Consider the following 13,976-nt stretch of genomic DNA (forward strand, 5'->3'; position numbering starts at 1 on the left):
TTTTTGGCTAAAAATAAAAATATATAATAGAACAGGCTTTGGACAGGAATTTGAAAAGAATATGTTACTTTGGGGAGATTTCTGAGACAATTTTTATTGTTTATTGCATGTATAAGTATTGAACAATGTTTCTTATGAAGATAATTCAGTGAAGTAAAAAGTATACACATATTCAGTATGGCAATATTTTCTAAAGATATAAGGGATGTGTGTACACATTTCTGTCTGTTCTGTCTGGTGCAAACTCCAGGAACATGGTATACAAATAGATATACAAAAAATAATTATTAAAATGTTAATTTGAATTAAAAGCAATGCTTGTAGTTACCATAAGTAACACCTTCACTGCATTGTGGATGCAGATTATTTAGACTATCTGGCAATGTTCTTAAGCAATCTACTAGCATCTCAGCTCCAATATCAGAAAGCTGCTGTGTTAGATCTGGTAATAATATATCTTCAGGTACTGGAACAGTTTTTTGATCTATTATCTCACCTGAAATATAATTGTTCTCTTAAAAATGTATATAAGATCACTACAAAATATTAAAGTTGGCTTGACTGTATACATACATTTTTGAAGGTTTAAAGTTTCAGTGGCGAAAAAATCTCCTTAATCTTAGTTCCAACTGATTTCTAATGGAAGAACAATAAGTAACTACATATAACTAAACCAAGGGCTACTTATTGCAAAATTCAGGGGACCAATAAAAAGATATAACCTACCAAGCTTTATACAGGACAGTCATTAAAAAACACAAATATGTGTAGGAAATACAAGCTTATAATATTTGGTACTTACCTACATCAAATTTATCAGCTTTAATTTTCATTAAAGATACACCTGCAACTTCATCTCCATGTAATAGTGTGTGAATAATTGGTGCAGCACCTCTCCATCTTGGTAATAAACTAGGATGTACATTCACCATGCCTCTGAAATTTATTTCCTTAATGTTAACCTCCAATACAAATTGGTTGTGTAATTTAATATATTCAAGAGCCATAATTGTTTAAACAAAACATCCTTGGTAACTTACAATGGAAATTTGTCAAGAACATCCTTCTTGATTAAATGTCCAAAGGCCACTATTAAACCAATATCATATTCAGCTTCATGGATGTTAAGGTTGGGCCAGGTCAGTACTCTTATATCTTCTTTTTCAGCAAACTTCTCAATAATACTCTTATTTTTTGAGCTATTAGCCGTAACTAGATCTAACCGTTTGATTATCGTTTCACTTTTTCTGTAAAAGATTTGTATATTTTAATATTTAATGTCATAAATTTTCTAAAAATCAGGCTAGTTTACCTTACCTTAAATAATTAATTTTACGTAAGCTATTAAGTCCAATGACGTCGGAACCGAAAAACAATACATTGTAAGGCGCTCTGATACAAAATTTTCGTAATTGCGTACATTTTTCTTTGAAAAATAGAGATTTTGTTTTCTGTAAAGTAAGGTTAGCTATTTTAATTGTCATTTTTATTAAATGGTCACAAACGTCAGTTTTTGACATATACGTGCTGCTGCCAACATAAGGCGATAATGTAGGTAATTTGTGTTTCCACAGAGTTTATACCCAGGTTCTCCTTTCCCGTGTCAAGTTTGTATGTATGTATAGTTGATAAACTACTTAAGTGATTTCACATGCTCCTTTAAGTCAGACACCACTACTAGTGACGAAAGCCTTGTGGCACTGAAAAGGGTTTCAGTATTGGAAGGCCATTTGGAACCTTAATTTATTAATCTGGAGTATATTCGTACTTTTGAGATAGGTATATTAGTAATTGAATATTAATATATTGTACTAATTGAAAAGCTATTAAATGGATGGACATTATATGGATACAAGGCCATTAAAAATTCCCAAGACATTCCAACCGTTTAATTATTTCAAACAAATTATAGTCTTCGTTGTACCAAGCATTTGAACTGTATATCTTAGGAAGTCTGTACATTTACATTATTGATGTCTTTAGTTTTAACTATTTTGCGTTTAATAGAACGCTTAAAAATATTACAAAGATTATAAATCATTAACTCTTGAAACAAATCGAGCATGTACGAAATGAGTTAAAACTATTTTCACTTCGTTTTATTATCATAGAATTGAAAGTCTTTTTGCATTTTGAGGTATGGAATAGAGGGTAATGGAACAAAAACCAGTTTAAAGATTAACTTTATTGTTCAGTGTTCAGACACCTAATGTATTACAATATTTGGGAAAAATAGTCTCTTACATTGAAAATTGAATTCTTTGATCTAACAATTTGAACAACCATATTCTAAATAGTATACAATATAAAAATATAATTAACATATACATACATCTACAAATACATATAACAAGTACCTAATTACAGTGTATCTACTTAACAAAGCCCATTGTAAAGCAGCATTTTTTTTTCTAAGTACAACGTATTTATACCACATTAAAATTTTTGACATCCATATAAGCTGGATGAATAACAATCAGTGGCGCTACCACTGTTTTAGGTCTGGGCCTCAGATTTCTGTATGTGTTTCGAGATCATTTGTCAATCTAATAGGCAAGTAGGTAATCAGCCTGACACACGCCATCGACTTTTTGGGTCTAAGGCAAGCCAGTTCCCTCACGTTGTTTTCCTTCACCGTTCGAGCGAATGTTAAATGCGCACATAGAAATGAAGACCATTGGTGCACAGCTGGGGATCTAACATACGACCTCAAGGATGAAAGTCGCACGCTTAAGCCACTTGACCAACACTGCTCTAAAGCTGGAAGAATAGACTATCATAATATATTGATAATAAAATTTATTTTGAACAATTTAGTTCCGTTTTTAAAACGATATATATAATATAACTTAATTGTAAGATAAAAATCGTGACCTTGATTGAGTATTTTTATCATGAGTTACACTATACATTATATACTTTGCCTTTCCCTGTATGTTGGGCAAAACATATATGGATAAAATAGTAGAAGATCTGATCCCATAACATGTTGTCTCTAGATTATAAATATCAAGTGCAGATAAAGAAATTGCTACAAATATCGATCAGTAGCAACATCAACATTTCTATAATTTTAATCTGGCATCTAGAGTACGGAAACATTCTAATTCAGGATATGTAGTAACTTTATTATTGTGTTAATTAACACGAACTTTTATTCGAAATACGACTGAAACTTCTCGCTCTTGAAAACTGCGGCTTGGTGTACCAAGAGGGAGGGCTCACTACGCCTGCTTCAATGCTTTTCATACTCACACCTCCTTCAGATTTTAGTGAATCTTGCCTCTTCGATACTTTGGATGATACCGTTTTAATGTGATCGCCATTAGCATCATTATGATATGGAATGTCTTTCATCTCGATTACTTCTACATCTGTGTCGCTCAAATCTCTGCTAATTCTGTTCACCTTGGTCGTTTCCATGGAGTAGGCAACACTCTTAAATGTCCCCGTCATTCTTCGTGATTTATCTTTAAAAAGCATCTTCTGTAGCTCCTTCCGAAATTTGGGATGAGTGATGATATAAATAAATGGGTCAATACATGCTGCAGTTTTGCAGAACAGCGCCGGTATCATGGATACACCCGGAGTTAAGACGTCTTTCTGACCAAATATACCAAGCAGCGTTACTATTGCATATGGTGTCCAAGATATAAAGAAGAGAGCTATAACCGCTATGACTAGACCTGCTAATTTAATTTCCGCCTTCCGTTTGGTTTGTTCCTTAACATGTCTCGAAGACATCTTCTCTTCTTGATTCTTGTTATTCATATTTCTGGTTCCAACAACGATACGCAGGATCCTAGTGTAGCAAAAGCAGATGATGCAAAGGGGGAAGAACCAGGCAGCGCAGAAGAATACAAAGATGAAGTAGCGTGGGGGCAGTTCATCTGTGAGATAATCGAAGCTGCAGCTGGTGAGGAAGCCTTCTGGAACGTAGTGGCCGTAACCGATATCTAAAGCTGGGATTATTGAGAAAATGGCTGCGTAGATCCAGGCGCCTATTGCGAAAAGGCGGGCTCGAATGGCAGTGAGGGCTCGAAGGGGCTGTAAGGGGTAGACAACAGCCCAGTATCGGTCCAGAGCAATCGCTGTCAGAGTAGCAATTGATGTTGTTCCGCTTAAACCTCCAACGAAACCGTAGAACACGCAACCTGTAATAATTAAGGTTTTAAAAAAGTTATAATGCTGTATTTAGAGATGGCGCTTCCGAATTCTTCTAGTAAGTATAAAGCTGGATTAATTGGTCTTAAATAAAAAACACTTTAAAAAAAAATCAATCGATCTATGATTAATGACATATAGAATGATAGTACTGATTCCGGATTGAAATTTGATGACACGTGAAATTTTAAATAAAGCAAGATTTTATTTTACAGATAACTCAAAGCTGAAGTTTTAGAATAAAATTGTAGTTGAAACTGCTAATATATTAACAAACTTAAGTTATAATTAAGTAACTAGAATCTCGACTAATTTATTAAAGTCTTCTAGGGAAATGCATTAGACTTTGCAGACGTGATAGCGTATACGTTGCAAGAACATTACTTAGACATTAGTAATTTATCGTTTCTAAGTAGGATATTTAATTAAAATACTTATTTAACTTAAAGCACATTAGTTATTTTTGACTGCCTTAAGGCTAAATTACATATAACTGACTGACTGAAACACAGAGTGCTGGATTCGATTGCTGGCCAAACAATAGTTTGTAAGCGCAGAAGACTACTGTATCAATTAAATAAGTATTATACAGGAACGTGTCCTGCTCCATACCAAAAAACATCTTAACATCATATAGATTACCATTTAAACATTAATTATACATATCGTTATGTAACTTCAAGATGTGAAGTACTTGTAGATTATTATTATCATAGACTTTTAGTCTATGATAACTGTCGGCTCGAAAAATGAAAGCTTTTATTCTGTGAAATAGCATTGTTATTCTGTGTCAAGATTAAAAAAGTGCTCACTCAGTAACGCGAGCACGGAAACGTCAGAATTGTTATTTAAAATTAAAAATAATTGGAGCATTTGTAATACTTTTATAGGAATCGCTGATATATTATCATGCATATAATGATTATTCTGTGCATGTTATGCCAACTTATTACCTGTTTTTCCCAACGCTGGTCCGAGATTGAATGAGTTAAAAATAAATATTGGTGTTTTTGCCAGCATTATGAAGTCACTGAGGGCCAGGTTGGCTACCAAAATATTTCCTGGGGTGCGGAGAGATCGGCATCTACAAATAAAAAATTCGTTAAACCCAGATTATGAAGTGTGTAGCGGCGAAGACAAAGAGAAGTAGGCCGAGGGGCAAGTGGAATGCGGCGTAAAAATAATGGAAACACCACTCACCTAAAGTCCACAGTCTCTTCACCTGTCTTCGTGAGAGAAGACCACAAATAAATCTATATGCACTATAAGCGGAAGAAGCGTAAGCGCAAGCGAAAGCACACGCGTGAGCTCGCGGCGGCGGGTGAATCTTCTCTGCGGCGCGGGAGCATGTAGAATACGGTCCCCTCCTTCTACACTTTAATACCGCAAAAGAGAAAGAGTGGTGTTTAGGAAATGGGTGCGGTAAGGATGGAGAATGTGATCAGAGAGGACTAAAGGTAACTGGATGGCGTGAACATTGCCCCCGGCCTAAAAAACCCTTAGGTTTTTTATAAAGAGATAATTTGTAAATTAAAGAAAGAAATTATAAGATGTAATAAAAATATTAATGCGAATGTAAAGCGAATTTATAAAGCGGTTTTGTGATGCGGTTTCTAAAGCGGTTTGTTAAGCGGACTGTAAAACGGTTTTATTGAGCGGTTTCTAATGCGGTTTATAAAGCGGTTTTGTAAAGCAGATTTACTGATTTGGTAATGGGCATAAACGCACAACAGGCCTTTTATAAACTCCTGTTGCGGTTTTTACTAAAACTACTCTACAAACTCCATCCTTTCCTGGATAGATTTCCATCACCTTTCCTAAAGGCCAAGAAAGTGGAGAAACATTATCTGTTACAATTACTACGATTGTACCTATTGTAACAGGATTGGCCTGTGTATTCCATTTTGTCCTGGACTGTAGCAAATGAAGATATTCTACCTTCCATCGGTTACTAAATGATTGTACCATACCATCCAGCAACGCAAATCGTTTTAAAAGTGAAAGTGGTTCATCATTTATTTTTATCTTTGCGGGTAGAAACTTTAATGGTGATGACATCAAGAAGTGAGCTGGAGTCAGTGCTGTGAGCTCAGAAGGATCTTCACTTAAAAGTGTAAGTGGTCGAGAATTGATTACAGATTCAATTTGGGTAAGAACAGTTAACATTTCTTCGTACGTGAGTAACTGCTCACCCACTACACGACGCAAATGGTTCTTAAAAGCCTTAACAAAAATTTCGAAGCAGCCACCAAAATGAGGACTTCGAGGAGGATTGAATTTCCACTGAATACGATTATTTGAAAGCTCAGTTGCAAATGTTTCACGAAATTCATTCGAATTTGTAAGTGTAAATATATCTGATAATGCATTTTTAGCTCCAACAAAATTCTTTGCGTTATCTGAATAAAGAACAGAAACCGAACCACGACGCGCAATAAATCGTTTGAATGCAGAAAGAAATGAACTAGTACTAAGGTCTGTTGTAAGCTCAACATGCACGGCTCGAACCACCATACAAACAAAAATACAAAGATAAGCTTTCATAGAGCGGACTCCACGTTTTCGATAAGGAATAATTGAAATAGGACCAGCATAGTCTACAGCTGTATGAACGAAAGCATTAGATTCGTTTACACGATAGTCGGGTAAGTCACCCATGAGCGGTATCGTAGGTTGAGGATTTGCTTTGAAACAAAAGTTACATTTATGTATAATTGATCGCACTATGCTGCGGCAAGATAGTATCCAAAAACGTTGTCGGAGTATCGCCATTAAAGTAACTGGACCAACGTGACAGTTATGATTATGATAATAGGAAATAATTAACTCAATTATCCTATCCTTTTGCGGTAACAAAATAGGATGCTGGTGATCATACTGAAGATTGGCATTTTTTAGTCTACCACCAACCCTTATCAACCCATCAGAATCTAGAAAAGGACATAATCTTTGAATAGAACGTGAGCAGCGACCACTAGTTTTAATGTTATGGATAACATCAGAGAAGTATACTTTTTGTAAAACCTTAAAAATCTGTATTTCAGCAAAATTAATATCATCAGCAGAGATACTAGTAGATCTAGGAAGTCTTTTCAGAAAACGGTATATCCATACCACTGTACGGAGAAACAATAACCATGAAGAAACTCGATGAGACAGTTCTAAAATTGGGTTTGGATCACTCCACACAGTAGCGGGAATAGAAACTATTTTTCTTTCTTCTTCTACATCAACAGCTGTTTCAGAGTTAACAGAAGTGATTGGCCACTCAGATGATTCCAATTCTAACCATTTTGGGCCAGTGAACCAAATAGAATTATTCACAAATGCAGTGGGTGACATACCGCGAGATAGACAATCACTAGGATTTTGATCACCCGCAACATGATGAAATTTTTCAGGTCGAATATGAGAAACTATTTTTGTAATGCGCGTAGCAATAAAGGTCTTAAATCGGTGCGGAGATGCGGAAATCCAATGTAGTGCAACCATTGAATCAGTGAAACAAAAAATGTCATTAATGACGTGACGTTTCTTGTAAGTATCTATTACCCGCTGAGCTAGCTTAGCCATGAGTAAACATGCGCAAAGTTCTAGTCTTGCAACGGAAATGGTTTTAAGCGGAGCAACTTTCGACTTAGCACATACTAAGCGAATTATAGGCGGAGAGTTTAAAGGTTTATTTGTCTTTAAATAAACAGTAGTGCCATAGGCTTTTTCACTGGCATCCGCAAAGGCAATTATAGAAATTGTAGATTTTTCTTCAACCCCTAAATGTCGTTGTACACGTAGCTGTCGTAAACATGGAAGTTCCCGAATATAAACTTGCCAAACATCAACTATAGCTGAAGGAAGTGGTTCATCCCAGCCTATTTTAAGAAGGTGTAATTGTTGTATAATTAGTTTAGCGTAAAGTATGACTGGAGCTATTAGTCCTAGGACGTCAAATTGTCGTGCTATAAGTGACAAAATATTACGTTTAGTCACATGGTTATTATGGTTAATTGAAACTGCGTACGTAAACTCATCAGTGGTTGGAGACCATTGTAAATCAAGAACTTTTAAATTATTTTCTGAACCATCAAAATCTATTTTTCCTAATTGATTATCAGAAGATGATAAATTTTCAATAAGCTCCGATGTATTGCTGGCCCATTTAACAAGTTCGAAACCCCCAAGTCTAACAAGCTCTCGAAGTTCTTCGCAAAGTTTTAACCCAAAAGGCAAGGAGGGCACAGAGTAACAAACATCATCAACGTACGTGTTATTTTCAATTATAGGAATAGCGTTCGGAAAACGTACTTTTTCATCATAGCACAGCTGGCGTAACACCCTCATTGCAAGGTAAGGACTACAGCGTAAACCGAAACAAACACGATTGAACTGGTAAACATGAAGCGGTGAAGTTGAATTAAAGCGAAACAAAATTTTTAAATATTTACGGTCATTTTCCGAAACGCACACTTGTAAGTACATTTGTTTTATGTCCGCAATAAAGGCAAATTTATACAAGCGAAAGTCTAACAAAATATTAAATAGATCACTTTGCAGACTATCTCCAGTATACAATATATCATTCAAAGATAAACCAGAAGATGTTTTTGCACTAGCGTCCATCACCATGCGCCATCTCGTGGAGGTCTTATCCAACCTCGCAACTGCATGATGTGGAATATAATAACCTTGATTTTTATTATCATTTTCCACTAATGAAATGTAACCCTTATTGATGTATTCTTTAATAATTGCATCATATTCCAAACGAAGTTCCTTTGATGCTGACATTTTACGCTCAAGAAAATAAAATCGTTGTTTAGCCATATCATATGAGTCTCCTAAAACGGCTGGATTCTCTGAAAAAGGTAACATCACTGTATAGCGACCAGTGGAATCGCGAGAAACAGTATTTGTAAATATGCGTTCATTCTTAATAGCGTCTGGACTCAAAGGGACAGAACATTGCACCTCTTCTAAATGCCAAAACTTTTGAATTAAACTTTCTAACTGCGGCTGTTCAACTAAAGAACATAACGAAATAGCGGTACAACTGTTATAGTTATTGGTGCAATCAGAACCTAATAAGAGAACGTTTCCGATGATAATGTACCCGAATATTGTTTCGAAAGCGGTAGGAGTGCCAGGTGCGCCAGTAACACGGCCTGACAACATTATTTCGGCGTATTGCGGTGCACCAATAAGTATATCAACCTCTGAAGGATAAAAATAATTTTCATCCGCTAAGGTAATATTGTTCAAATGCTTAAGCGATGACATATTAATTTGTGACACCGGTAAAGAGTCTGTAATTTTGTCTATCGCAAAGGCATTCAAAGATAAAGAATTATTGTTAATCCGAGAAGACAGAACAATAGACACTTCTCCTATTATCGGATTTGACGCGGAACCAATACCCTTTACAAATTTATTAGAAAATTTATTAACCTTTAAATTTAATCTTCTGCAGCATTTCATTGTTATAAAAGTGCTTTGAGATGCACAATCAATTAAAACACGCACACTGTGTGGTTTACCATTTAAACCATATATCAATACTTGTGCCGTACCTAATAAACATGTATTATTACTTTCGGAAATAGCGGGCCGAATATTACAAAGCGAAATATTTGAGTTATTAATCGGCTGATTGTCGCTGCGTGCAGGTAAATAAAGTGTGTTATTAGCGGGAGGCACAGCAACCTGTGCAGTTGCATTGCTCATGCGATTCAAGTTATTAGGGTGAATGTTTTCTTGAGAAACCGTCGCATTACGACACAGCGTTGAATGATGTCTCATGCGGCAATGACGACAATTCCATGCAGACTTACATTTATTCAACATATGCGATAAACTTAAACAGTTAAAACATCCTTTATTGTTTTTGATAAAAGTATATTTATCCTCGATAGACAATTCTTTAAATGAATTACATTTATATAAATTAAAATGATCGGTGCGTTTACAAAATGAACAAGAAGACTGCTTCTCTGTAAGCGAAACGAACGCACGCGACGAAACCGGTTTGTTATCAAATGTGCGAGTAGGATCTAGATGTTGAGCTATCCTATTATGTTCGCGTACGAATGCAATTAAATCTTTATAACTAGGTATTGTTGGGTTATTCATATTATGTAATTCAAAGGAACGAATCGTACTAGAATCTAATTTCTTACATGATAAATATAGTAAAATAAAATCAGCTAAATTTTCTAATTGCAATGATTCTAAACTTGATATTGCGGTGCAGTAATTGTCAAGAAACAATTGTAAATTTTTATGTGAAGCGGTGGTAAGCGGTTTGAAGTCTAGAATCTTTTGCATATAGGCTGAACCTAAACTTCGTTTGTCATGGTATTTGTCTATAAGCGTTTGCCAAATTAAAGCATAATTTTCGGCATTTGGAATGATACCTGCGCAAACTGAAAGGGCCGAATCAGACAATTTACTGATTAAGTATTGAATGCGTTCATGATCTGTAAGGTCAGGGTTTTCGTGTATCGTACGTTTAAAAGATTCGTGAAATATTGGCCACTTAATGACATCACCATTAAACATCATCAAGTCTAACTTCGGTAAACGAAACGATCTACGTTGGGTATTTGAGTCTGACAAACCATTGCTACCTGCCACTGACTTGTTGAATTTTTCAAACATGTACTTAGAATGACAGTACATATCTTCAAATGCATTCATGCATTCAAAATTAACAGTGTATAGGGGATTAATTGTTAATTCGATTATATTTATTTTATTTACAGTTTCTGAAAATTTATCCCGAATGTTGTCAATCGAAATCATTCCCGATAAAAAATAATTTATGTCTCTTTCATCCGATGTCTTCTTAGACCTATCATATAAATCTTGTAATCGTGAAAATAGATTGTCGCGTTTTGCTATTAACACGGCTCGTTCAATTTCAAGAGAACTGTTAGCACCTTGTTTCTCTAATGTTGCTTTACGAGTCTCCATATTAACTAAGATATATATATATATCGCGAATTGAAATAAACTAAAATAATATATCGCGGCTCGAAAGGACCAAAATAATGTAGCGGCGAAGACAAAGAGAAGTAGGCCGAGGGGCAAGTGGAATGCGGCGTAAAAATAATGGAAACACCACTCACCTAAAGTCCACAGTCTCTTCACCTGTCTTCGTGAGAGAAGACCACAAATAAATCTATATGCACTATAAGCGGAAGAAGCGTAAGCGCAAGCGAAAGCACACGCGTGAGCTCGCGGCGGCGGGTGAATCTTCTCTGCGGCGCGGGAGCATGTAGAATACGGTCCCCTCCTTCTACACTTTAATACCGCAAAAGAGAAAGAGTGGTGTTTAGGAAATGGGTGCGGTAAGGATGGAGAATGTGATCAGAGAGGACTAAAGGTAACTGGATGGCGTGAACAAAGTGTTTTGATAGAATTCATATTGAAGCCAGTTTTGCAGCCATTTTTATTTCCATTTGTTTTTTATCCTTTATGTGCAAAACATTATCACAGACCAAAATATTAATAACGAAGTATTTAGAACGTTTTTCTATTTTAGTATAAGCTGTATCGTATTTTGGTATTCATTAGTGAAGTTAAAGAAATGTAGGACGTAGGTGTCAAAGTAGAGCGTTAACAACAGATATTGTGAAGTACGTTTCTTGAAGAAATACGACCTCGTTAGTTAACAGATAAGTAGCATCTGCGCAGTTGAAACGTTGCCATAGTAACCAATTGACTATTATCATAATATTATACTTTAGGAATGAACTATGATACATGAAATATGGCGATGAAATGTAACAGACATGCTGTGACCCGGTAAAAATTGCCGTAAAAATGGCAAACTGAGAATCTATAAAAAAATAAAAACAAGAATTCATGATAATCGGTCAAGTCGTTTTTGAGTTTTATTACAAATACCGTGTCACGAGAATTTGATATATAAATATGCTATTTTCATAAGACACTTTAAATAAAGGATTAAATATGTTTATTAGAACTAGAATGAATCGTTTTAAATAAGGAAGCAATGGTAGGGAATAAGAATGTATCAACAAATCTATTTTTTAGCACAGTCCGTTCTGGATGGTAAGGTCGTAGATGAACAGGGCATACTCCTAGGTCACCTCACAAAGTAATTTCATATTTGGGACAAAAAAATGATTTGTAACCATGTATGAGTTGTCATCTTTTTGCATTATTTCACCTGATAGTCAAAAGGATGAGAATTGTCAGTCTGTTTTTGACATGCAAAATCTGGTGACTAATGGATTACGTCCCAGTACAATCCTGTATTTCAGTATGGGACAAGGACCACCATCACCACCGAGGATTAGTGCTAGTTTTGATTGGATTACATTGGCAATCCCTTTTCTTCACGTACTTTTAGCGATAGCACATAAGAGCTGTGAAAATTATATCGAGAGAAGACGGGACTTAAGAATATAGCTTCAAAGAACCCAGGCCCGTCTTAAAAGTCAATTGTTTTCGAATCAGTCCATTGTCAAACAAAGACATATTCTTATAAAAAAATTCCACACAAATCAAAAGGATGTTTCAAAGTAATTTCCGGCCACGTTTCAATCATGTCCTTTATAAACAGAAGCGAGACAAAACATCAAAAGGTATACGTACTAGATATATTAAATACAAATATAGTAATTGTTTTATTTAATAGCGATATTCTTACAATTTTCGATGAAAAACTCAATTGTTTTAATTTTGCTTTGAGGTTTGAGAAGACGGGAGTCAAACATCCTGTCTATTAAAATTTTAATTTAATTTTGTGCCTGGAAAGTGCCATGCCAGGTTTTTGTGTAGACTTTATTAAAAGCAATATAGTATTGTCTTTTATTGACATTTATATTTGTATTTTATATTATTGGATCCCAGGTGTTTGACAGAGAATACGGCCTAAAATTGTCAAACACCTGGGATCCAATATTATCCAAATTAAAATCTCAAGATAAACAATCCGCGAAAATAGAGGACACCGTGAGCCATTTCTGCCCTCCATCTTTTAGTCGATACCGACTCCGGGGAAATAAATACAGATAATGCAACTTTTTCTACAGTTGTGATACTTTTTGACATCCAACACAGCTGTAAAGCACGCGAAACTTCGGTTAAATTTAAAATTATTTAATTTTTTAATTTAATTTTTAATTTAATTGTTTAATTCAGAAAACAAGGTTCCATAACAATGTTAGTAAAATTACAGCTTAATACCTTAAATCTAAGTGTTAGTATGTTTACATTAATTCATACCGGAATAATTCCGCATGAAATAGAGGAACAGTGATTCATGTATGGGCAATCGACTCGGTCCGCGATAATGCGGAGGATACCGTTACCGCTAGCTCTCACCCTGCGCACCAAGGATGCACATCTCTTGCGTATGGTGGCGTAAAAACAATCCACCCGCGCCTCAGCAAACATCCCCGATGCGCTGCAGAATCGAGGCAGCCGCAACAGCACCCTGAACGCATTATTATATTGGATACGGAAAGCGTTGTATGACAATCGAGTATATTTCGACCATAAGGCGCTCGTATAGAATTATGTGCAGAATGCTCTAAACAAGGTTACTTTCACATCAATTGAGCATCGTGCAAACCTGGGGGCGATCATGTTCGCCCTGACACACAACGCTCTCCGTTCCCTATCTATATCAGCATCGTCCCTGAGGCCGGGTGTCAATATGTGTCCAAGATATTTAAATGTTTTTACAATTTTTAAAGGGACCCCATATAGCGACATGGGGGGTATACTGGACACACCCTTCCAACCGGCCCCAAAGACCATGACTTCACTTTTATTTACATTATATT

The 13,976-nt window shown here is 35.6% G+C and overlaps 2 protein-coding genes across 2 annotated transcripts in view; both read right to left on the reverse strand.

Annotated features, from left to right (window-relative positions):
- Positions 1-328: 328 nt before the first annotated feature.
- On the reverse strand, positions 329-1,508 carry LOC125063738 (methionyl-tRNA formyltransferase, mitochondrial). Its single transcript, XM_047670322.1, has 4 exons — positions 1,318-1,508; positions 1,041-1,247; positions 807-936; positions 329-496 (listed from the first exon to the last, which is right to left on the reverse strand). The coding sequence occupies exons 1-4, from the start codon at positions 1,482-1,484 to the stop codon at positions 488-490; spliced, it is 513 nt and encodes a 170-aa protein (XP_047526278.1). The 5' UTR covers positions 1,485-1,508; the 3' UTR covers positions 329-487.
- Positions 1,509-2,658: 1,150 nt separating this feature from the next.
- The window catches only part of LOC125063441 (opsin, ultraviolet-sensitive-like), a 49,861-nt gene continuing 38,543 nt past the window's right edge, over positions 2,659-13,976 (reverse strand). Inside the window, exons 2-3 of the mRNA XM_047669870.1 lie at positions 5,118-5,248; positions 2,659-4,154 (exon numbers count right to left, since the gene is read on the reverse strand). Coding sequence (XP_047525826.1) covers positions 3,142-4,154; positions 5,118-5,248 — 1,144 coding nt within the window. The 3' untranslated portion in view covers positions 2,659-3,141. The remainder of the gene's footprint in view (positions 4,155-5,117; positions 5,249-13,976) is intronic.

Source organism: Pieris napi, chromosome 3 (assembly GCF_905475465.1).
Source record: "Pieris napi chromosome 3, ilPieNapi1.2, whole genome shotgun sequence".
Classification (NCBI taxonomy): domain Eukaryota; kingdom Metazoa; phylum Arthropoda; class Insecta; order Lepidoptera; family Pieridae; genus Pieris; species Pieris napi.

Excerpts from the sequence above, each read along its gene's own strand:
- LOC125063738 (XM_047670322.1), bottom strand. The coding sequence starts at position 1,484 with ATGACAATTAAAATAGCTAACCTTACTTTACAGAAAACAAAATCTCTA. Across the intron at positions 1,248-1,317 it reads CGTAAAATTAATTATTTAAG|AAAAAGTGAAACGATAATCA; the intron begins GTAAGGTAAACT and ends AATCTTTTACAG. Across the intron at positions 937-1,040 it reads GTTCTTGACAAATTTCCATT|AGGCATGGTGAATGTACATC; the intron begins GTAAGTTACCAA and ends AATAAATTTCAG.